This window comes from Rhopilema esculentum, chromosome 10 (assembly GCF_057945365.1).
Source record: "Rhopilema esculentum isolate cy_ngs chromosome 10, ASM5794536v1, whole genome shotgun sequence".
NCBI lineage: Eukaryota > Metazoa > Cnidaria > Scyphozoa > Rhizostomeae > Rhizostomatidae > Rhopilema > Rhopilema esculentum.
The window spans coordinates 9,377,494-9,402,772 of NC_142824.1; the positions used below are offsets into that span (position 1 = coordinate 9,377,494).

At 36.8% G+C, this 25,279-nt stretch overlaps 3 protein-coding genes across 6 annotated transcripts; 1 reads left to right on the forward strand and 2 right to left on the reverse strand.

Moving 5' to 3' along the window:
- The first annotated feature begins 4 nt into the window (after positions 1–4).
- LOC135689323 (U4/U6 small nuclear ribonucleoprotein Prp31) lies at positions 5–2,835 on the forward strand. The gene is made up of 3 exons (XM_065206506.2): positions 5–931; positions 1,711–2,142; positions 2,480–2,835. Exons 1-3 carry the CDS (start codon positions 89–91, stop codon positions 2,726–2,728), a joined length of 1,524 nt encoding a protein of 507 aa, XP_065062578.1. The 5' UTR covers positions 5–88; the 3' UTR covers positions 2,729–2,835.
- On the reverse strand, positions 800–8,734 carry LOC135689331 (uncharacterized). 2 transcript variants are annotated; one of them, XM_065206513.2, is made up of 5 exons: positions 8,698–8,734; positions 6,662–7,409; positions 5,602–6,091; positions 5,193–5,298; positions 800–4,896 (listed from the first exon to the last, which is right to left on the reverse strand). In XM_065206513.2, the coding sequence occupies exons 2-5, from the start codon at positions 6,662–6,664 to the stop codon at positions 4,491–4,493; spliced, it is 1,005 nt and encodes a 334-aa protein (XP_065062585.2). In that variant the 5' UTR covers positions 6,665–7,409; positions 8,698–8,734; the 3' UTR covers positions 800–4,490. The 2 variants fall into 2 exon arrangements, with proteins under 2 accessions (XP_065062585.2, XP_065062589.2); XM_065206517.2 differs by lacking the exon at positions 8,698–8,734 and having other exon boundaries at positions 5,602–6,108; positions 6,662–7,483.
- Positions 8,735–10,634: 1,900 nt separating this feature from the next.
- LOC135689347 (pinopsin) lies at positions 10,635–19,982 on the reverse strand. Of its 3 annotated transcripts, XR_016144128.1 has the most exons (3): positions 13,331–13,561; positions 11,322–12,489; positions 10,635–10,763 (listed from the first exon to the last, which is right to left on the reverse strand). XR_016144128.1 is itself a non-coding variant. In XM_065206537.2 (2 exons), the coding sequence occupies exons 1-2, from the start codon at positions 17,181–17,183 to the stop codon at positions 11,737–11,739; spliced, it is 981 nt and encodes a 326-aa protein (XP_065062609.2). In that variant the 5' UTR covers positions 17,184–19,982; the 3' UTR covers positions 10,881–11,736. The 3 variants fall into 3 exon arrangements, 2 of the variants coding, with proteins under 2 accessions (XP_065062609.2, XP_065062600.2); XM_065206537.2 differs by lacking the exons at positions 10,635–10,763; positions 13,331–13,561 and adding an exon at positions 16,956–19,982 and having other exon boundaries at positions 10,881–12,489; XM_065206528.2 differs by lacking the exon at positions 10,635–10,763 and having other exon boundaries at positions 10,881–12,489.
- Positions 19,983–25,279: the final 5,297 nt, after the last annotated feature.

Consider the following 25,279-nt stretch of genomic DNA (forward strand, 5'->3'; position numbering starts at 1 on the left):
ACCACTTGTTTGGCCTAAAGCGTAGCGTACTGACAACGTTTGCAGAGTTTGAAAGCTCTTAAAATTTCCGCAGCAAGTGTATAACAAAATGTCTTTGGCAGATGAGCTGCTTGCCGACCTTGAAGAGATAGATGGCGACGACGATGATAGGAGAATTGGGGAGGGAAATGACCTGGAACCTGAACATGGGATGGAAACTGACGAGCCAGATGACAAAATGGTCACAACTGGGTCTGTGACAACAGTAGCAAAGTTAAGGGACAGTGATCGATTAAAAAATGTATTAGGGAAAATGGAAGAATTTTTGCAAAATCCTAGATCTAGAGAGTCCGTTTTGGGGCCTGTTGAAATGGACCCAGAATATTTGTTGATTGTTGAAGCAAATAACTTGACAGTGGAAATAGACAATGAACTAATGATTATACACAAGTATTGTAGAGATCATTATTCTAAGCGATTTCCAGAGCTTGAGTCACTTGTGCCAGGGGCTTTGGACTATTTAAACACAGTCCATGCCCTTGGAAATGACTTAGAGGCAAGCAAAATTGAAGGTTTGGAATTCTTGCCGGCTGCGACTAGAATGGTTGTCAGTGTAACTGCATCTACAACTCAGGGAGAGATACTTGATCAGACTGAAGTCAACCGTTTGGACGAGGCCTGTCTAATGGCAATAGACCTTACTGATGCAAAGATAAAAATTTTCCAATATGTTGAATCAAGAATGTCATTCATTGCACCAAATTTATCGACTATTATTGGTGCCCCCACTGCTGCTAAAATAATGGGAATTGCAGGAGGGCTTACTGTGTTGTCCAAAATGCCAGCCTGCAATATTCTCCTTCTTGGATCTCAAAAGAGGACACTAAGTGGATTCTCTTCCACAAGCATCCTCCCTCATACTGGTTTCATTTACTTTAGTGATCTTGTACAGGTAATATTGTCATTGCTTTATATTTTATGTATAACTATATGAATATTTAATATTAGATACCCCAACTTTTTAGTAATTTTCTATATATAAACTACGTTGATAATTACATTACAACTTTTTCATTTGAATTGATTATCAAAGTTCTCATCGTTTTTAGAAGAAACATCATTGAAAATATCAAAGTTGTTGCATTTTTGCAAGAACTATTCACTATTGGTCATTATTGATGTTATGTATGAAGATGTAAAAACATTTAGAATATATACCTTGTTACTGTTTTTACCTATTTATTGAAAACAAATTTGATTGCCAGTCAACTAATCCCCTATCTAAAGAAACTTTGTGACACATGAATTTTTCAGGAAATGGAAACATGATGTAGAGTTAGAAGGTCTTTTATAGTTTATAGTGGAAGTGAATTTGATATTTCCAGTGTTCAAAAAGAAAAAGCTGACCATTATAAGTAGAGTTAGCCTTTTTGTTAAGCACTCAGGTCTTTAAAGAAAATTTTCCATTTTTATGAGCTTTAAGGTAGCAATTCTAGATTATATATTGTTATTGGGCATCTAATTTTTAAAACAATTTAAGAAATTTCTAGGGTATTTTAATGCTAAAATTAGCATATGAATAATTTAGGAACTAAAGTAATGTGAGAGGGAGTGACTTGTTATGAAGAATTATGTTCTTATGCAAAATGTTCATCTTTGAAGCTTAAAAATAGCCATTTATTGACAAATGAGCCATCAGGATCTTATAAATTTCCTATCTCTCATCAACAGGGTGTACCCCCTCATTTAAGAAGAAAAGCAAGTAGGTTGGTTGCAGCAAAATGCTGCTTAGCTGCAAGGATAGACAGTTTTCATGATAGCTTAGATGGTAGCCTAGGCCAAAAGTTTTTAGAGGAAATAGAGAAAAAGTTGGACAAAATGATGGAGCCGCCCCCAGTTAAAGAGGCAAAGGCTCTTCCAAGACCTGATGACCCTGTTAGACAAAAAAGGGGAGGAAGAAGAGTCAGGAAAATGAAGGAAAAATTTGCAGTGACTGAAATGAGGAGGCAAGCAAATAGGATGAAGTTTGGTGAACTAGGTGAAGATGTTTATCAAACTGATATTGGCTATGGCATTGGTGCATTAGGAAAAGATGGAAGTGGAAAAGTTAGAAATCCTGCAATGGACAAAAAGACCCAAGTATCAATTTCCAAGAGGTTGCAGGTTAGTCAAATTTATTTTATAACTGTAAAATATACATCAAGTGCTGCAAGAATTTAGAAGGTTATATTTCACCAATTTGAGCTTATTCGATTGGGCAACACTGGCAAATGAACTCACTAAGGGGGTAATCCTGCTTTGGATAGATTTTATTATTTTGATAGATATTAGGTTTACTCTTTTTAATCTTTTTAATTTTAATATTAACTAATTATAACATTTTTATTTCCATTATCTTTATCGTAAGGATGCTAAATCACCAGAAGATACTTAAAATTCAAGGAACTTGAATTCACAAATGAAGCTGAATTAATAAAAAAACTGTATTTTATACCTTCAGAGAAATCTAGCTGCAATGGGACAGTCATATGGTGGCAAGTCAACTGTAAGAGGACAGATGTCAGTACGAAATCAGATATCAGCCAAAAGCCAAGTAGCAGGCACTGCATCCAGTGTAGCTTTTAGTGCTGTTGATGGTCTAGAAATTGTCAACCCACATGCAGCAGAGAAACGAGCACAGGAAGCAAATGCAAGATACTTTTCTAATCAGTCAGGGTTTCTCAATGTTGATAAGAAACCAAAGAAATGACAGATTAAAAATCTTCTTGCTTCCTTTTGTACATTCTAATAGTAACGTATTTACCAAAAGTTGTGTTTCATATCTTTCTGCAAAATATTTGGGTACTTAGATTTCAACATTACATTTTTACTTTGTTTACATGTTCTGAACTTCAAGACTCAAATATTATATTAAGAAGTTTCAAATAGCACTGCTAAACAATTTTTTCATTCTTAGCTTCTTCAAAAAGTCTTGTCTGGTAACTTGGAGATTCCAGATTTTGCAATACTTGTTTGAGAGAATAAACAGAAGATCAGTGTTGACTATGAGGTGCTGTTATTCGCACCTAATTTCTAATGTGTTATTAATAAACCAAGTTCACAAAATCACAAAATCCAAATTAGAAATGGCAGGTCATGTCATTTTATTGAACCATATTGAGCAAGTTAATCATTTGTTACAATATTTCCATTTTAGCAGTTTATTAAATTTTGCATAAAGATGTATATGAATTAGTGATAATTGTGTGTGACATGTCTTTTGTCTGCAAAGGATTGAAACTTAAATGAATCAGATGGTTTTCTGCAGCATATTTTTTTCATTGGAAATTTTGAAAAACTTTGAGAGTTCCATTCATAGAAGAATCAAGAAAGATTTAGTACAGTGAGTTTTATACTCATCTTGTAAAAGTGTGTTTGATTCTTGCTAGTCTTTCACATGTTGTTACAACAGTGTATCAAGCTAACTCGAAAAATATAAAAAATTATCATTTCATTCTCTTGACATTCAAAACATTACCAGCAACATATCATTTCCATTTTTCATGTAGAATTGCAATCAATGACAAGAATGCAAAATTTCTAAGATCATTTCTATCAATAGAACATTATAATCTGAAATTCGCGTCTGAAGAAAATGTTTGCAATTTTCTTAAAGGACAATTATGATTCTTCTAAAAACTGCTGAATAATTGTGAACTCTTTTGCTTTGTGACGTTAACCTTTGGGAATATCAGCCCATACTAAATAAATAGTTATTGGATAATTTTGCCAAATAATTACAAGTTTCTGCCAAAATCTGCCAATTACCTTTGAAAATTGTTCTTTGGTCTGACAATATTCGCCAACCTCCACGTAGATCGGACGATTTTTAAGCTGTTTCCCACAACTTCGCATGGGTGTGTCGCAATCAAAAACAAACTCTGAATACTGCTTTTAAGAAGTCATACATGATTGCATCTAACTCTTAAAAAAGTTGCCGTTAAATTTGTCCATGTCTCGGAACTGACAAATTTCATGTTTATTCGTCGTTCACTTGAACAGTTTTTATCAATACAAAGGCATACGACCGTAAGTTCCTCCGAAACTCCAAAATAAAAATCTGGCCAAACTTTCACAAGGTATTCCTTGACCAACATGAACTTGCCAATTGATAACGATTGGGAAAGAAAACATATTTTCACTTTTTGCGTGCCAAATACAGATTGATGTTTCATTTAAAAAATGCATTCTACAATCAAAAATGATTTCAACAACTTTGAAGAAGGAAGTTAATTATAGACAAGGTTTACCACTGGTGTCTGCCAAAATGCGTACGAATATCTTCTTCAATGTTAATTTGACAGGCAACTACGTCTGGTCTTTAGTCTCCTTTTAAAACGATTCTTCTCTACAGAGGAGTATTAGCTTCTTAGCTATGTTTTTAGGTAAATGTCCTACACCTCCATAATATATGACTCGAACCAAATTAGAAGTCGCGTTTATACAAATTTGTTTGCTTTTTTGGTAGAATCTTATTTAAAGCTTGTAGTCAATTTGAAATGGCTATTAGAATTGTCAAAATCTGCACCTGTAATGAAATGTGTATTTTTCAATGCCTGATTTGACTTTTGCTTGTCCGTATCGACAGTTCTCGAGAACACTTGTTCAGTAGGGTGCACGTCAGAGCGACGTCTCGGGTTGTGGAAATCCTTTCGATGCTTGTTCTTCATGCTGTAGCGTTCCATCATACTGTCCTCCGTAGTTGCGTCATAGCTCTCAAATGCAAAATTGTTTATACACAGTGGTCCCATGGGAATGGAGAAATCGGCTGGCTCATTGAAATCGTTCATGACATTTGAATTTCCAACTGCATGTGGCAGTTCGAATGCTTCAAACCACGATAGGCTATTTTCAGCATTACTGTTCCATTTCCTTGCCCTAAGATAGTAAAGATTTTATTTCATATAACTATGCTATCCTAGTCAAAATACAGTAGTACTGAAATTAGAGGCCCATAGAAGTAGGACTGTCAAGGACAAGATTCAAGGTAGCAATTTTGAGTCAGTCTACGGTTTTAATGTTTCAGGAAAGACTCGGTCTATCTGTAAAGTTAGAACAATCTCATTACGATCATGATCTTAACCATTAATATCACAATCAAACGGCTAATCAGTCAATCAACTAATTAATCACTCCAACCAATCAACAGATCAATACAGTGACCGTAAACAAACCGTTTTCGTCGATTCTGTTTTTTCCAGAGGCAAACAAGAACAATAAGTGTACCAATGAAAAGCACTATAATAACTGGAATTAGAACTGTTATCATCCACCCTCGATCTGAAAAGAAAGTTTCATTTGCTTAGATTTGAATTTTGAATTTCAAAGGCAAATTGGCAAGTCCTATAACTTTTAAATGTCTGGCAGTTTTATCTGAAATTAAGAATAGCGTAAAATACAACGATATGAAGGCAAGTTTCAGCTTGCATCTTGTTCAAAAAATTGAAAAAAGTCCTGTCTAGTTTATAATTTTTTGGGTAACATGATATAGCCTACAAACGAAATGATCCTGCACTTTGGAAGTGCATTGATTCTTTAGATCATTTTGATCACACCACAGAAATACACAATTCATTACATTACCTGGATTTAATGCCATTTTTGTAATTTCATTCGCATCCTTGGTTTTTACTGAACTTAAATTGGGTCTGATGGTGACATGCGCTGCACTTTTTGCAAAGGCGTACAGGTTTTCACTCGATGTTGAGATGCTTAAAGTTACCGGCATTGTTTTAAAACTAATGTTGAAAAGACTTTCCGGTTCTGTGATGGATGAAAGCGTCTGCAAAAGTTCTGCCGTCTTTCGGTATTGATTTCTACCTTGCAGAGGAGCAAATGATGGCAGAATCGAAGTCGACATATTTTCGAATCTGCTCACGATCGAACTGTCTCTTAAAATCTTAGTCTGGCCAAGCCAGCTTGTGCTAAGGTCGTTTCCAGTTCTCCTGCTCAACATCGGATTTACAACAAGGGCCGTGAAACCAAATGAGCAAACAGTTCTTATGCCTCCTTCTGTGATAGAAACTTCGAATTTTTCAGTAACGCTCTTCCTATTCATAATATATATCTGCTCCTAAAACAAAAATTAATCTTTATACTGGGTAAAAGAATATTACCCTTGAGATAAATTTCACTTAAAATTCAATAATTTCCACAAAAAAGGCAAAATCTCATTTTTGAGACGTTTGGAAATAAACGAGACATTAAGTAAATTCTCCGTCGTCCATTTCTTGTGCATTATGCCAGGTAATGCTAATCCAGATAATTAAGTATGAAACCAAACAAATTCGTTAATTTTAAAAGCCTTAGACATATTGATAGCTGGAACATGTAGGCCTATTCAAATGCTGCGCAGGAAAAAGAGGCTACAAAAATTTTGCTGTTTGGTGATTTCATATTGACCTTGTCGAGAATAACCTTAATGATTTTACTAGAAATAATGTTTGAAAACTTCCAAAGTGAAAGGAGTAGCTCAATAATTTGCAGCTTAGAATAATGATCGGGAGTCTGTAGAAGAGTGAATGATAACTGACCGCTTAAACGCTACCTTCGTAAAGGGAGTCATTATGAATTATTCATTTGTGCTGGCTGGCATATGTTTATTACATATGTTAGTATGGAGTTAATAAGATGAGTAACTTACCATCAATACACTGCAAGGAATTGTAAAATGGCTGATCAAGTAACCCTAACGGGTCATAATGCGCCATTCCTTGAAACATTTGCAATCAGGCTGTGTATGCTGTCCTTTAAAGAAGCATGTGCAAATTTCAACTGACCTGCTCGCGCTCCAGAGAGGGTCATGAATCTTTAATCATGTAACTTCTGCTGTACACAACTTTATCTAGTGGCCTAACTTGATAAGACATTTAATAAACTACGAATGTCTTCCAAGTTATAGCATTTTCCAGCTTAAAAGGCATGCAAACAGTGTTTTCAATTAATAAAGTGCAAAATGCTTTAATACAGATGTAATAATCAAGATCCACTATCCAGCCAAATCAAATTGAACTACATCTTGAAATACGCATTAGCTGTTCGCTTTAATTTCGTGTGGAATTCGTCGCGTGGCAAATCTATGGCAGCCTTCAACTACATCCCACTCGTCACCGATATTTTTATGTTCTTATGAAAACTATGAAAGACCTTTTTAAGTTTTTTATTTATCTTTGCTTTGTGATATTTTGTATCGTCATACTTGAATTCTTCATATTCGTGTTTCTGCAACGGCAACACCTGCGCGTCAATCAGGCTGCAAATTCAAATAATATTTTCCGCTTTCTCTTGTTTACTGCCCGTATCCACAAGTCACCAGCTTTTCATGAAAGATCAATGTATCGCTAACAATTCCAAGAATTCTTTGTATTTTGTTCAGTAAGTTGGTCGAGGATCTGTTACCACACAAAAAAGAATAAGCTTTTAGAAATTGTTATCCTGGACTTTATAGGATATTGTAGCGAGTTGAATTATTTATATCCGCAAATTGCAAATTGCTTACCTTCATATCTGCAAAATTCTGAAAGTCATAACTAAATCACATCTTACACCTGCACTGTAGCAGACGAAAAGCAAGCTCAACTACTGTCGCAACGTATGTTTTAAATATGGAGAAAAGGGTAGAACATAAACAGATCAACATGTTCATATTTATTTTATTTATTTCATCTTTGATTTGTTTAGAAGGGTTGCCCTTCAAGAGAAGTTGTTTTTCAAGGGACCCTCCATTAAAACTAATTACAATATATAATTAAAATACTAAATAATAAAAACCAAAATAATAACATTGAGTCATGATAAAATGGCTTGGGTATATAATATAAACAGCAAAAATGTGCAAAAATCGCTGAGTCATGATTTTCATGACTGGGATGCTATTGGTTGACCTGGAACTGGTCACATGAACTCACCTCGTACTGATTGACAAAAAAATTTCTATCAATAGCAAGTTTTCAACAACGGATGCAAATATCACATGAAGCAGCAGCGATCACGCCGAAACCAAATGACCCCCTATAGAGAAGGCCTATTTAAGGCTGGTTTTCATATATCGTTATTCGTCGGCGATGATCCCCGACGCAGCTTCTCGATGGTCTATGACAATCTGCGATGGTTTATGACATATGAAAACCGGGTCATCGGGAACCATCGGCGATCATCCCCGATCATCGCAAAATTCAAAATTCAAAGAGAACAATAGATCAGTAATGTTATGTCTAAAGTGAGGTCATTTTCACTAAAGCTAGGGTAACTGTTTCGCGGAAAACTGCTTTCGATAGTACAGGAAACAGAAAGGCCCAGAAAGGGTGGTGTTATAATTCCTAGTCTAAGTTTGCCTCATTTTTTATGGTGAATCATCAGTTATGCCATGTGCCATGATCATTATATAATTCACTAAACAAAAACTTTCCCAGGAAAATCAGACTTGAATTTGCCTCCCTATTTTTTATTTTTGTTGTTGCAATACTGACCTCTTCTAAAGCAATCTTTTCCTGAGGGGTGCAGGGTGAAAGTTTCTTGTTTTTTTGTAATGAATTTCTATTTGGAAAATATCCCGAAATATCCTGTGAGGGCACGTGCATCCTCTTCCCCATGTCATCCAATAAATCAGTCAATCTTTTGATTCTATTTTCTATGCTTTCTTTAAGCTCAAATAAATGATCATATTATCTCTCTGCTTACCTGAAGAAAAAATCGCTGTCCAACAGTCTCATTTCTTGCACAAGCAAAATATTTTCTGACCCAGAATCTCTTCTTCCTGTATTTCTTGCCGTCTTGGACATAGCAGGAAGGCTATTCCATAGTTTAGCTCCCCGGAAAGAAAAGAATTTTTGTCCATTTGCTGATCTTTTTTTGGCAATCTTAAAGGCATTTGACATGCATAAGTTACAGCGAGTTCAAAAATAACTTAGGCCAAACTGATCAGAGCACGCGCAAAAGAAATGTATTGAAAACCGCTCACGTGAAACCACTGCGCACTGCTCTTGGCTTTCACCGATTTGCAGAAAGGCGGAAACTGTTCACGTATTTTTCTCTGTGCGCAATTTGATTGGTCAACCGTCGTGGTCGAGTGGCTGTAAGCCACTTTTTCTTGTGTCAAATGCCTTTAAATCAGTCTCAGTGTCCTGGAGGCTACGGGAGGAGCATGCTGAGTTTTTGGTGAAGAGGTTACACAAGTATTGAGGAGCGACTTGAAGGCCATTGTTTTAGTTTTATTGCCAATGAGCTGAGCTCTTCAATGTTCTTCCTGCCCAACTCTGCAACAAGTGGTCTGCTTAGGGTATCAAAGCTGCTATTTGTTATGATCCTAGCAGCACGATTTTGAAGTTTTTGTAACTGGTCGATGTCTGTAGGCCAAGCACAACCCGAGACACAACAACAGTATCGACTTATATTTTACCTATGTATGAACATGAACATTTACCATTATGAAACATTATCCTTTCAGTGGTGCCTAGTTCTCTGACCGCGCACCACGTTTTTAGTTAGTTCGATTATTAAGATGGCAGATATTGTTATGTTAACATTTGTTTATGTTGAATGCGCTATGTTACCAATAATCCAATGAGTTTTCTCTAAGTTTTACCTCCGTCATGAGTACAGATTTAGCACTTGGAATCTATTTGATGAGTCTTCAAAACATGAGAGCTGGTATTATAAATTTTGTGAGGCCTGGGATGATGATTGGCTGCGAGAGGATCTTTTTGGTGATGTAGATAATGGATTAAAGATGATGTGATCGCATATTCTCATTTGATGGTGTGATGATGACATAATTGAAAACAGAAGTTTGACAAATTGGAAAGAAATCGTCAAAATTCTTCAACTGCAGCTCTTCTAGAATATCAGGAAAGTCTCACGAAAAAGGAATGGGTACCTTCAAGTGTAACACACTTTCCAGAAAGACTTGTATAGTTCTCCCTGTTTATAATTGATGATAACTTCAGTTCATTTACATATCGATATGCATATTTAATAAATCAACTAGATTTCAGCGTCTCAGACTAACATTTAATCATGTTGGTAGTTTGAATTACAATTTTTCCTCACTCTGCAATAGACAATTCATGCAGACATAAATTGTAGGTATAGCTTGCGAATTTTACTCAATCATTCGCAATTAGCGAAGCAATTACAAGAATGAAAGTCATACACTAACCAAGTTAATTACATAAGTTAATTAATATATTTGAATCGAGTGGCCAATCTAACTTTATGTTTTCTAAAACCCTAATGGTTACCATAATCAACGAAATAACCTTGAGTTTTACTTTTTGAAAGGGGGCATGCCCAGGGATGGCACCACCGGGGGTGCTTGGGGGCAGGAGCCCCCCCAAAAATTCATTGAACCCCCCGTCGGTACTTCAATTTTTGAAAAATTTAAGCAATGTCGGCACTTTCATAACTTACACTTCGTGATTTTTTTTATTTTTTTCATTGTTTGATTTTTTTTTCAATTTATTTTTCATTTTTTGAACTAGATTTACCACAGCAGATGGTGTTATTTTACATTTTAGTGGGTGGTTCATTCACTGTCGGCACCCTGACATTACAGCCCCCCAGCATTTCTTTTCTGGCACCATCCCTGGGCATGCCCTTCGATACATCTAACCGATCCTATGCACCCATTTCTCAAGGTGGTCCCCAATTTTGACTGATTCCTGCGCATCTTGTCATACTAATCCCGCCTTGCTTATTATGCAATAATCTTCAATGAAATTTGCATGGTTAACATTTCTTCTGCGGTGCTGGAAAGCAAGATGTTATGATTTCACCGAGAATCGAATAAACACTATTGTTCTATTAATCTAGCAAAAATCTAACGAATTCGGCAAAAATGCAACAAAAATGGGAAGGAGAAATAAGACTTGGAGGTATTTACAGATTTATCTTTTCACTTGTAATGAGTGTCGATCATGAATGTGTAAGAACCAGCCATTGCTTGATGTCAACAAAGAGCAGACGCGTTTCCATATGTTAATGTTGTCTGTTCAATCCTACCCAAAGTAGCAAGGGACATCTGAGGCAGTTTGAACCCTATTAAAGGCTTGCTGGCAGGAATGGCAGGAATATTTGATCTAGTTACATTGAATCGCTAATCCCCTGTTCGCTACAAAGTCTTGGCGGGGTAGCTGAATGTAGATAATCGGTAGAAAAAAGTGGGTATTTGTTGAAGTCTCGTTAAGGCTGGTTTGTTGGGTCCATAATCTTGTAAAACAGGGGAATCTCCACATACAAGCCCCGCTATGCAATGACAAAATTGAGATATTCCTCCGGTAAGATATAAGATATAAGTCTTTTCTAACCTTTTCCTGCAGATAAAGCTCGTTTGAGTTTTGTAAGAAAAAGTTTAACCTCATCAAGTTCTCATTATCAGCTCCTCCTCCCCAGTTCTCTCAGTTTACAAGCTTTTATTCTTCTCAATCTGATGACACAAATAAATAAATCTTATGATTAGAGCTGTCATATTGATTAAGCTAGCATTATTTTCATGGAAATATGCATTGAAACCAAAACAGTACTATTTGTTAAGTTAAGTCGTTGATACTTCTTTGGAAACGTTTTTCACTGAAATGATCTAAAGTGAGTCAAATTCAAACGATAACATAACAATAGAGAATGATCGCTATAAGTGCACTAAAGAATCCGCTACAATCATTACGTGAAAAAGTAAAATCAGTGATAGTTCGTTGAAGTTTAATCAACTGCAAACATGTTTTGCTAATCAACTAAAGTTTTATTGCCTGTAGATGACGTTGGTCTGACGCTCGATTCCCATCCTGGATTGACGGTGTTTTGCTTGAAGACTTTGCCGATAAAAGGTAAATCAAGGTTGCGTCTGAATTTTGCATGCAGGAACGAGTAAATGATGGGATTGCACAAAGTTGACAACTTTGCAAACACGGCTGAAATTGTGCCCAGGTACTTCGGCACAGTTGCAACGTGCTTGAAGTAGGATGACCAAAAGGAGATGACGGTGTATGGCGTCCAAGACACGACAAAAGCAGTTGACATGACAATTGCTAGTTTGGTGTGGCGTTTCTCCGCTCGCACGGTCTCCATCATTGCCTCCATCTGCATTCGGGCCATTTCGACTGCACGTTTCTGCATTTGGCGTAGCTCCCTCTTCACGGCACTAAAAGCAAAGAGCATCATTCCAACGGGCAAGATGTAGCAGAACACGTACAGGGCTGCCACGTAGCTTTTGTCGCTGGCAGATTTGCCATTCCAGTTGATTGAGCATCGAAGATTGTCGTCCTCTAGAGCGTAGCTTGACCAGCCAAGAAATGGAACAACTGCCCAGAAAAACGAGAACAGCCAAGGAAAAACGTTAGACGCTACGACGAATTTCTGGCTTCCGTGATACACTGTTGAAAAATAGGGCTTGCAGATGGAGATGTAGAGGTCAAATGCAACGACAGCCAGGTAGTTGATAGACACTAAGCCGAGGAATGTTATGAAGAATCCTGAAGCCTGAAAGAAATAGACAATGATTCATATCGCAATGAGCAATGATGTAGTACAAATGTTCACTTCCAGGGTGGAAAATTATTCGATAGAGGATAGAGGTTCAATTCGAGGATTTTACGGTACAACGCCATACAGTTTTGCGATTTAAAACGAAGGATCCAAATTTTGAAAAAATTGCTCAAAAACTACTTAAATGTAAAAATAGATATCAAAGCTTCAGCTAGCAATATTATCGTCCAGCACGTAATCACCAACATCGTCCAGGAGTATCTCTTTCTCATTGCATTATAACCCTCAGCTTAATGTAGGCTGGAAAGTTTGGCAAGAGCTGACTAAAAAATGTAGCCCCCTCGTCCATAAGCTGCCTTTGATTATAAACGACAGCAAAAAGTGCCAAAAACAATTATTATCGAATAAATATACAGTATTCAGAACTGATTTCTAGGAAGCCGTTTAAAAGGTTTTGTTGAGGGGATAAGGGACACGGCAAAACCAACATTTATAAAGAGGACGAACAAGTTATTTTCATAGTTATGGTTACCGTGAAGCCTGGATCTGCTTTATCTCTTCAAAGGTCTGCCATGAGCATTTAAGTATCAAATATAGGAAAGTATAAAAGCAAAATGAGATGAAGACTTAAAGTCGCAGTTGGTTTACGTAATTTCATTTTTATTCGACTCGGCATTTTAAGCAACTTGTTAGAAATATACATAAAAAAGATTGAATTACGCATTTGACCCAATAGTAATATTCACAAAACTAATGAAGTAAATGTAGCTGTTAAAGATGGTTTATATTATCTAAAAATAGCTGATAATAGTATATGCCTTGCATGATACCCTACCTTACAATAGGAGTGACTTAACGTCCATGACCCTTGCTGAGACGAGAATATTTCGAGAGGGTAGCCAAGTGCACACTGAAGAACGTCACTGATTGCCATACCGATGATATACATATCCTTTGCAATTAAACGTGATCTTAATCGACAAAATGCGTATAATACAATCGCATTCAGCAGACAAGAAACAAAATCTGTCAAACTCAAAGCAACTACTAGTATAATGGAATACATTGTGCTGTATTTAATGCTCTCTGTTTAAGACGTTCCTTTGATTTTATATGCTTCTTGCACTTTGTTTTGCATAATTCATTACATTTATCAATATGCAAGTTGTCAAGTACACTGGTCTTTCTAGCACAGCATGTTAGCCAATTTTGCTTGCAGGTTGAAAAAGTATGAGTGACCTAACCTAACTGAAAACAAAAGTTTTGATTAAAGTCTGCAATATCTAAAGCTGGAAATTCGGGAAAGAAATTCCTGTTGAGAATTAGCACAATCATATGCAACTGCGACACACATTAGTAATCTTCTTCATCAATGGTATGTCGTATTATAGATAATTACAGGCATCTCACAAAAAGAAACCGTTTCGTTTCTTCATTATTTCGATCATCTTTGGTGTTCACCATCGTTATCTGTGATCAGTGTCATTAGGAGGTTGTCGCTTTACTTTCTACTTTGTCATGCATGACTTTCATGTCATTTAATCCTGACCAACAAAAACAAGCAGTTGAGTTAATATTTTCAAGGAAAAGAATTGGAATTGATCATCCAAAGATACTGTTTAATAATATTCCAGTGAAGAAAGTCAATGAACATAAACATCTTAGGGTTATCCTGGATTCAAAGCTTTCTTTTTGCTGCTCACATCAAATCAGCCATCTCTATGTGGATGTTATACACCATATCCCGGCTAAAATGTGCCAACTCAGTCAGAATACTTTTTACCAAGTCTTATGGAAAGGATAGAGTCTGTTCAGTATCAGCCACGTAGCTGCAGGGAGGCACGGCACGGGGGGGGAGGCTGTGCAATGAACCCTTTTTCAAAATGATATTTAGTCCAAACATATATGTTTGTTAATATCTGCTCTCTTGTTTTAAATCCTGCCCCCCTCAGGTATGGCTCTTGCTCGAGTTTGCCCACCATAGCCGACATCTACAGCTACGTGGTTGGTTCAGTATTCTGCTGCTCTAGCTATAACTGGTACATGGGGGGGGGGGGGGGGGTGGAACTTCGCGACAAAAATTGTATGCAGAGCTCGGCTGGGAATCATTAAGTTCCCATAGGTGGAGCAGATTTACTTTGTTTTGCAAGATTGTAAATGATTTCACCTCCATTTAGATGATGGATCTAATCTCTCAGCTTCATCAGTCACATTACTCTCTTTGCAGTCAGGACGTCGTAGGGCAAATAATGGCAAGAACAGGAAAATTCAAATCCAGTTTCTATTCTCACTGTTTATCTGAATGGAACAATAGTGAACCAGAGCTTAGACTTGCACCATCCGTCGCCATTTTCAAGGAAACGTTTTTGTCAATTATTCACCCCATTGCAAAGTCTCTCTTCAGAATTCATGACCTAATAGGTTTACCCCTTCTTACTCATCTTAGAGTTGATCTAGGGAAATTAAACTTTCACAGATTCAAAAACAATTTTAGGAATACTTTAAACCCAATGCGCCCTTCGAATGATGGCATTGAGGATGCGGAACATTTTATGTTGCTTTGCCCTTTTTTTGATGCTCAACGACAAGATCTTCTTGCTGGAGTCTTTGACATATTACGACCTCTTGGACCTACAAACCTGTCAAATAAGGCTCTAACTCAGCTTTTACTATATGGCAATTAAAATTTCCCTTATGGCGTCAATAGAGACTTTTTCAACTTGACTCTACAATTCATCCGCAATGCTAGTCGGTTTGAATAAGGTCGTTTCAATTTAAAATGTACACAACTTAACCATTTTTTTACCTAAAACATATTTTTACTTCCTATTTTTATATTTATGTGTATATATGTGTTAATGCCCTTGTGGTAGACACAGCCTTTTGTCTCCCGGGGGGTTTCGTCCCAGTAGTATTGCAAAGTAGTTCTTATTAGTAGTGTAGACAGTAACATGTATTGTAACTTTTTATTGGATTATATAAGAAAATGCATGACTGAGCTTAAATATTTCAGGCTTTGGTTTTCAGTTTTTTCAAAGATCATAGCATACTTTTTTTACATTCATTTCAATATTTTATTCCAGTGCGAAAGAGTCAATTGAAGTCAATCTTATTTAAAAAACCATAAATAACTCCCCTGCAAGATGAAAAATACGTTCTCGATCACTAGACGACTGCAAACTGAAAACAGTTATCTGTCATCAATTGAGTCAATGGAACAATAATGCAGGCTCACTAGCCTTACGGAAAGTTAAAAGCTAATCAAAATTCAGAGGCCCAATGAGCTACCCTAATCAAAATTCGATCTTAGAGAAATAAAAATATTTTTCTGTCGACTAGGAGGGCAAGCAACTGCAAAGCAACAGTGATGCAAAATCTAAACCGCAGCGAGGCTAACAAATGAATTTAAACTCTGAATCGCAATCAGGGTCGTCAGTATACAAGAACTGTTCATTTGAATTCATTTCCTTCAAAACATTACGTTACTTATTGAAAGTTATAAAGGAAAAACAGTGGTACAAATGAAGTTCATATGCTATGCGAGAAAAAATATTCAAGAAGAAAGCGCTTGTATACCGAAGACAAGTGCACTTTCAAGAGGAGTACCGCACGGTTCGGCATTAGGGCCCTTCTTTTCCATGTAACTTTTCATTCAGATTCCAAAATTCTGATTTACGAAATTATTAAACTTTGAAAAGCCCAGAACTGGGTTCTTTTCAGAAGCAAGGCTCTTTTGTTTTTTAAAGTCTCTATTTTAGACGATTGTCGCCAACACTGCATCTGCGATGAATCACACCACATAAACCTTCTTACTAAGTGGCGGTCTGACGTTTTTACCAAAAGGCTGAATGCTTGTAACATCCCAGTCTTTTGTTCAACGATGTTTACACCTGGGAAGACATTTTAGAGCTTACAGTTTTCTTTATTAGGAATCCATTCTATCATCATATACTGAGACCATGCTGTTTCCAATAAACTATATAAAGTTTGTAGGCCTTTCACCGTTAGACGCAATTAGATTATACACGCTTTTCAGACACATGGCTGATTTTATGAAACTGCTTCAAGGAATCATAGATTCTGAGGTTTTCAATACAAACACGTACAATTTCTATTCTTTGACCAAAAAAGTTTTTCCTTGATTTCATTTCTATTCTTCCAATGGCTAATCCTTGAAACTATCTTCATGTTTTTACCCCATGACAAAATTTCTTTTGCATCAACAATCATACGGTAACAAGATCAAATGAGACTTCAGAAAATGAAAACCTGCATGTTTACCCATATAGATAGTAGTTTCAACAGTTAGTAAATGTAATAACACTCATAGACAGAGTAGCTTTAACATTTGCCTGTCGATCGCATTAACTAAACATGAAACACATAGTAGCAACTTAGAACCGTCCTGTTCTTTACACCAAAAGAGTAATTTCTAATATATGCATGTAAAAAAATCTTACCTTGCAAGAGGTGACGTTGAATTTCCATTGGCCATGTTGTGAAGAGTATATTTCAAGGGGATAGCCAAGAAGACACTGGAGTATATCGCTAACTGCCATCCCTACCATCAGAATATCCTTGAACGTCAGTTGGCTTTTAATTTTTGCAAAAGTGTAAATTACAGCTGCATTTATTAAAACAGCAAATACATCAGTTATGCTAAGTAAGACGACAGTTATTGCTGACATTTTAGTGGAAGTTAGAGAAACGACTTAGCTGTCGCAGAACCAGCATCTTTATAAAAGCAGGGGCTTTAATTATTCATAACCTCGAGGCAAAATACTGCCTAAGCATTTTCGCAGTGAACCAGGAAATAGAATCACTGGCTTATAGAAGACCGACATATTGGAACAGGTAATAAAGATCTTATTCATCTGATTCTCTGATGCCGAAAATTATATAACTTTTGCTAATGCTTGGAAGGCATCGATTGATTAGATCAGCTAATCAAGACATCATTCATGCATCTAAAATCCTTCCTAAGTTATAAATTTCCCTTCATAAGTATATACAAATGCTGTACCTAGTCCTCCGTTTATAACTTTTCGACGTCTAGTCTTTTTAATTTACGAGCAAAGAAACACAACAGACCTAAGGCCTAGATCCAATTTAGTTTACAGTCTTTGGCAGAAATGATCTAAACCACGATCCTTGTTAAGCCTCCATTTAGTAATTAGTAACATTTCCACGATAAGAAAGTCATAAGTAACCTTTCTATATCCCTTCTCTTCCAATATCTGCCCTCTTTCTATATATTATTAATTGGCAATACAATGAAAAAGACTGCTGATCTGGAAACTCCAAAGTCATCAGTAACCTTTTTATATCCCTTCTCTTCCAATATCTGCCCTCTTTCTATATATTCTTCATTGGCAATACAATAAAAAAGACTGCTGATCTGGAAACTCCAAAGTCATCAGTAACCTTACTATATCCCTTCTCTTCCAATATCTGCCCTCTTTCTATATATTCTTCATTGGCAATACAATGAAAAAGACTGCTGATCTGGAAGCTCGAAAGTCATCCATAACCTTTCTATATCCCTTCTCTTCTAATATCTGCCCTCTTTCTATATATTCTTCATTGGCGATACAATAAAAAAGACTGCTGATCTGGAAGCTCCAAAGTCCTAAGTAACCTTTTTATATCCCTTCTCTTCCAATATCTGTCCTCTTTCTATATATTCGTCATTAGCGATACAATTAAAAAGACTGCTGATCTGGAAGCTCCAAAGTCCTAAGTAACCTTTTTATATCCCTTCTCTTCCAATATCTGTCCTCTTTCTATATATTCTACATTGGCGATACAATTAAAAAGGACTGCTGATCTGGAAGCTCCAAAGTCCTAAGTAACCTTTTTATATCCCTTCTCTTCTAATATCTGTCCTCTTTCTATATATTTTTCATTGGTGATACAATCAAAAAGACTGCTGATCTGGAAACTCCAAAGTCATCAGTAACCTTTCTATATCCCTTCTCTTCCAATATCTGCCCTCTTTCTATATATTCTTCATTGGCGATACAATTAAAAAGACTGCTGATCTGGAAACTCCAAAGTCCTAAGTAACCTTTCTATATCCCTTCTCTTCCAATATCTCCCCTCTTTCTATATATTCGTCATTGGCGATACAATTAAAAAGACTGCTGATCTGGAAGCTACAAAGTCCTAAGAAACCTTTCTATATCCCTTCTCTTCCAATATCTGTCCTCTTTCTATATATTCGTCATTGGCGATACAATTAAAAAGACTGCTGATCTGGAAGCTACAAAGTCCTAAGAAACCTTTCTATATCCCTTCTCTTCCAATATCTGTCCTCTTTCTATATATTCTTCATTGGCGATACAATTAAAAAGGACTGCTGATCTGGAAGCTCCAAAGTCATCAGTAACCTTTCTATATCCCTTCTCTTCCAATATCTGCTCTCTTTCTATATCGTCTTCATTTGTGATAAAAATTAAAGACTTAGTAAGAATTAGAAAGTCATAAGAAACCTTTTTATATCCTGTTTTTTCGAATATTCTTTCTTTCCCATAACTTATTTGATTATGGTACTATTGAAGAGACCGCCGGTCTGGAAATTCCAAAGGAATAGGTAGTCTTTTTATATCACTTTTCTTCGAAAAAATCACCCCTTTCTATATATTCTTCGATTGTTGGACATTTGAAGAAACTTCAAAATCAGTAGTAACTTCACGACGCTTTTTCTCTTTTGATATCTCCTGATCTCATAATTAATCTACTCTCGTATTTTCGCGCCAGCTAACTGCGTCTGTCACTTTGGCTCGAGCATATGATCAGTTGGACCACCCCCGAATGTTGAGCTCTGAATAGTGGTGCTAGTATGGATTCTTGATCAACAAAGACACTGTCTACAAATGCTTGCATATTTGTTATCGACTTCTAGTTCAAGCCTATATGTCATCGACTTCTAGTTCAAGCCTATGAACATGCACCAGCCATACCATTGTTCGAGAGCTGAAATTGTTCCTTCGTGAGGAAGGAATCTTTCGCACCAAGGGTCACTTCGATCTCGACGCTTCATTTGACATTGTTGCTGTAGCTTTCACATTTTGCTGGTTAGCTGATTGTAGATTATCACTAGCATTCCCGTCGATACGTCTAGCCGTCCATTTTAGAACATCGGATTTTACCGCCCCTTTATTGGTTTGGCATATTAATGGAAACTTTCACAAGGTTTGAATTCGGCACTTCACTTGCCCAATTACCAGGGCAAGTAGCTTGGAGTTTATGGAAGCCTCTGCGACAAAGTGTCTTTTCTCTTAGCTTTCTGTCACCATTGAGCATTGTTTTTAGAAACCTCGTTTCATTTCAGCAGACAAAACTCAAACATTCAAACAAACAACTTACAGCAGTTACTTTCACTTTTCGAAACTCCGTGTATTCGATGCACTTTTTCTTAAAGACAAAACGTTTTCCGTTACACATACCAGCACACAATCCTCATTGGTGGGACTGCGGATGCGAGTGGCTGCGGGGGATCCAGCTCCCCCCAGTCATACCTAAAAGCGCCCTGCTTTTGGTTTTTATTTTGTTTAGCCCCCCCCCCCCAAAAAAATTTTAGCCCTCTCAGTCTGTTAAATGCTCCACGGCCCTTGGTGGTGTCTATGAGAGATTGATTTGACTAACAAAAACGTCATTGACAAAAGTTCCCGGGTGATCACTGATAACTCTATCTGAGTTATACAACCTAATAAAGGAAAATTAGGCGGTTTTGAATGGGATCATCCTTTTACCTGTGTTAATGGGATCATCTCTCATCAGATCCCATTAAACTAAGCTCTAAACTTGAAAAATTTGATTTGTACCTTTTTAGCAAATCTTTCATTGTCACATGATCGGTGACGTCATTTTTGGTATAATTTCAGTGTTTAAATGGTTATAACTCGATGGTTGTTTGTCAATGAAATTAAAACTTACCATCAAAAGAAAGGTCTCGAAAAGATTACATATTCACTATTCGTATAAGTCAGAGTTTTTGCAATCACGTGACCTTTAAAATTTCCCGGGCTTAAATGGTCATGATTTGGTCGTTATTCGATATATGACGATGAAACTTGCATGAAATGCAATATCTCAAAGAGCTCTTTTGATTGGTATATTCAGTTTATGCTGATGCCAGCATTTTTGTTATCACGTGACCTCGGAACACTTGTTTTTGAGATACTGCTCTCCTAAAACATTCATGAATCGAAAATCACAAATATTCCAAAAAATCTTCTTGTTTTCCTTATCAAGGTTATTTTTTCTCTCAATATGCATAACAGATTTCCAACAAAGGTAAACGAGATTCTTTTTTTGAAGCCATACAAAATGAATAAAAATGGTGCAATGCCACTCGCAATGAACTTGGCGTTGCAACATAGCCTTTGCTAGGCGAGATCTGTTCCTTTGATTATGTATTTAATAAGCATTCAGAGACCAAAAAAAGACGTAGGAGCCGATGAGATTTGAAGTACTCTCAAAACTTCAAAAACGTGCCCTTTACCAGCTGAATGAAAAAAATGTGCCCTAGATTTTCGTGTAATATGAAACAGGTTATTCTTTCTCACATTCTGTTTTATCCTGCAGGGACCTCCTAGACTTACTCCATGAGCCTCTGTTTCGCTACAGCTTCACTTGACGAACGCTACAACAGGGACTCTTGGAACGTTGCACTATACTCTTGGAACGACATTGCCATCCCTAGAGAAGAGAGAAGAACTGACAAAATATCAATACGGGCAAACTAGCTAACAAAAACAAGTGGTATGAGAGAGTTGTGCAAATAAGGGGGGTGGATTTGTAAATTTTCAGGAAGAAAACGAGAACGAGGAAAAATTGAAGTTGCCGTTGCCCGTCTCTGTCTGCAATGGATTTGCATCGAAGGGGCCGGGCGCACGTGTATGTGCATCGAAGTGAAAAGGGAACATCCTCATCAAACCTGACAATCAAAAAATGGTTGAAAAGGCTTTTAAAAATTCTACATTGTTGAATATCGTTGTCTAGATACCAAATTGCCTTAGTGTTATAAAGTCGAACGGGCCCCATAAAGTAATGAATGGAATTAATCCTGTTCAGGAACTGGTCCTGATTGCCTCAAGGCAGGCTGATGGAACCCTTAAGGGATTATTCCAAAGTTGACAATCCTAGCAAGAAATAATTTTGCTGGGCGTTTAATTCGACACGGGTTGTATAGATGCTACTTCCAGATGCATGCCAAGTTTTATCTATCAGCCCCTACGAGTGAATCTCCAGCAGAATAGTGATCGAGAAGAAATGTAAAAATTTACTTATTCTTAATATACAAAATACAGAACAGAAAAACTAGGTATAGCTGAGATAACTGAAGATAGCGAAACATAAGAAAACAACATTTCTTGTAAATATTAGAAAATAACTTTTACGCTCTTAATAATCTATATTTGCTGAGTTCTATAATTTATTTCACTTTTGTAAAAAAATTTTTGCATTTTTTGGGGATGTTCCTTAGAAAAAAAGAGCTTGATTAAAGTGCCCTTTAAAGCTCCTGTGTCCCTACCTTCCAGATGCTTCATACGTCTCTGAGACCGAAGATTATATGGAGTATGAAGAAAGTACAGACTGCAGAGGAACATGTTATGGAAGCAGAAAGCAACAGTTAATGGGAAAGTGACTTCATATCTGATGAAGATAAATTTTCTATCTCGGGGCAGAGGTTACAATGCTTCCTCAGAACAACATGCCATAGACATCAAGAAGTCAATCGTGATGCTACGTTCTCAGATCATCGCGAGCAAGTAGATTAATCGGTGCAAATTGCTCAACCTACCAACCCAAATAGGAAGATGTTACTAAGGTAGTTACACAAAAACCAAAAATATAAATGATATTAGGGAGGGAATGGACGACAAAATTACCTTTTGTCTACTGTAAGCCGATGCACCAGTCCTACCTAAAAGCATTGAAATGTAAATGGCATAGAACACGTCCAAAGGTATGAGAAGTTTTCATGATGCTGGGAAAAGAAACTAAGATAATTAGGGTTCTGCCGAAAAAGCAAATTTTCGTAAAACGAAGCAAAAAAACTTTGTGGGTAAGTTTTTGGTTGTTTTTGAAAAAAGCAAACAGCATTCTGGTATATACCAAGCAAAGTTAGACCTACGCTTTGTTGAGCCCATAAATACCCCTACATCAACCAAGAAAACAGAAACACCATGAAACCACAGACCCTACCCTGGTATTCTAAACCAAAAACCATAGAACAAAGTCTCCACAGCATTGCGCACTATTTTTGTAAAAGGATAACAGTAATAACTTGAAGAAGCACGTCACAAGAGATCATGACCAATCGGAAACAAGTATAAATTAAAGGCGAATCAATTAAAGGACAAGCTCCCCTCATGAAATTAACTCTGATTAAATTTTATTTAATTAAATCATCATAGGAACCATTGACCGTGAATGGTGGGAAATTCATTGCTAAATCACGTGATAACAAAAATGCTGACATCACCAAATTCTGGATATGTTTATACCAATCAGAAGACCTCTTTGAGATATTGCATTCCATGCAAGTTTCATCGTCATATATCGAATAGCGACCAAGTTGGGACCATTTAAACACTGGAAACTTTAATGGTCACGTGATTACAAAATGCTGACTTAAGCAAATAGTGAATATGTGTATATCGATCAAAAGAACTCTTCAAGACCTTTCATTTTATGTACGATTTAATGTCATTTAACAAATAACCATAGAGTTATGACCATTTAAACGCTGAAATTATACCAGAAATGACGTCACCGATCACGTGACAACAAAGGGTTTTTCAAAAAGGTATAAACCGAAATTTTCAATTTTAGTGCTTATTTTAACGGGATCTGTTGAGAAAACAAAGATTAGCATGTTTGTTAGATTGTTAGAGCATATTCCATGTCTAAGACCTTGAGCTGTTTTTTGAGACAGGGGTAGAAGTTTGCGTCTCCGAAAAATTCGTAAAAAATGGCATTTGAACCCTTTGTCAATGTTATTTTACGCAAGGAGTACTGCTAACACTGAATTAACACTAGCTTGTAACAATAACAATATTACTAACAATAAATGTGATTCTTGCAAGTATCCAATATTGGAAATATATGGTGTGCATAGTCTACACGAGCAAGTAAGATCGGCCTGTTTTATTCTAGATTTGAATGCTTTATAATTTTCTGTCGATGTAATCACTTACGGTAGAGGGTTTCACAATTCATTACATTTATCGGATATTGTACCTAACCCATAAGTTACCTAACGCAATACACTCATTTTTTATAAGAATTGGCTATAAGAAACGCAGGGGCGGATCCAGAACTAATCCTGACTGCCGCATGAAGAAGGGTTTCAGGGGACCAGGGGGCCGAGCCCCCGGAAAATTTTACCTTGCCATTTTTAAAAAGCATCCAGGGAAACCGCCCAAAATTACACTGATAAATATGGTAATCATTTACACAAGGTTGCCATTGCCACCATTTCAACCGACGAACGTGTGCATTTCAAAAGGAGTTTACTCAAACGATCCCTAATTGCCCCCTAATTCCCTTGGAAAAATTTACAATAATGAAATACTGTTATCAATGATGCGAGAGTCTTGGTATGGGGGTTCTTTCCCCCTTTACCCAGACGAAATTTACAACTTTTTATTTTGCTATCGTTTTGCAAAATAGCCCCCTCCCCCCCCCGCACAGATCTTCCAACGTTGCTGACTGTTTCAGTACTGTTTACTAAAACAAAAATATTTTTTATCAATTAGATTGATTTTTTTTATTAAAAGCTCGCTATAATAAAACGAGAAATTGACAATCGGAAAAAATAAGAAACTTCAATACCCGAAGTAAAAAATCAAGAAAAGTTAAATTTTGAAAAAACCCAGAATATCGAAATTTCATGAAAATTCATGAACATAACTAGCTCTGGTTAGCATAAAACACAAGTCACAGAAAAAAAACTTCCATCTCCTGACAGAAATGTCTTGAGCTTCGCGAACATTTGAAAACTCAGAAACGTTGACCACTGTTTGGGGGTGGATTTTTGCTGCCTCACAATACGCTCTAGCTGCAGAACAATAAAACTTTGACAGCTCGCAATGCAGTACAATTGTTCGAAAAGCCGCACAATAAGAAACCAACGTGTAGCCAAATATGGGACCACGTTACCAATTCGAGATTTACGCGAGATAAGGGGAGGGGGAGGGGGGGTGACGCTGCTGTGTCAGGGCAAAAATGTCTAAGACATCTTGGGTTTAGCCGGCTTCAGCTGGAATTTTCTAGCACCTTTTTGAAAATTCTGACTGCCTTACGTAAGGCGCTTGCGGCGGCCTGGATCCGCCCCTGCAGTTTCATGACATTGCATGACATCATAATTAAGAAACTGTTAAGAAACAAAGAGTATCGAAATTTCCAGAACATTAAGAAACTGGAGGAGTACTCAACATCGACCTTTGTTTTTTCTAAAAAAATGAGTATATTGCCATAGAGTAATGAAAAGAAAATGCTCTTCAAGAAAATTCACAAATGTGAGTGCTAATCTTGTTAAACTTGATTCTTTTAATGAAACCGAGACTGAGAAATACCACAGAACAGGAAATAAACTTTCTGGGCACACACAGTACAAAGAGCAAACTGCAAACCGAATAAATTTGCGAAATGATGCATGCATGCATTAGCATATTCAATTAACTGCGAAACCCGGGCTCTTCATGAATATAATGAAGACTATTTCACAATTTTTAACGTAAAAAACAGCGCGTTGCCTTTTGTATGCAAGAAG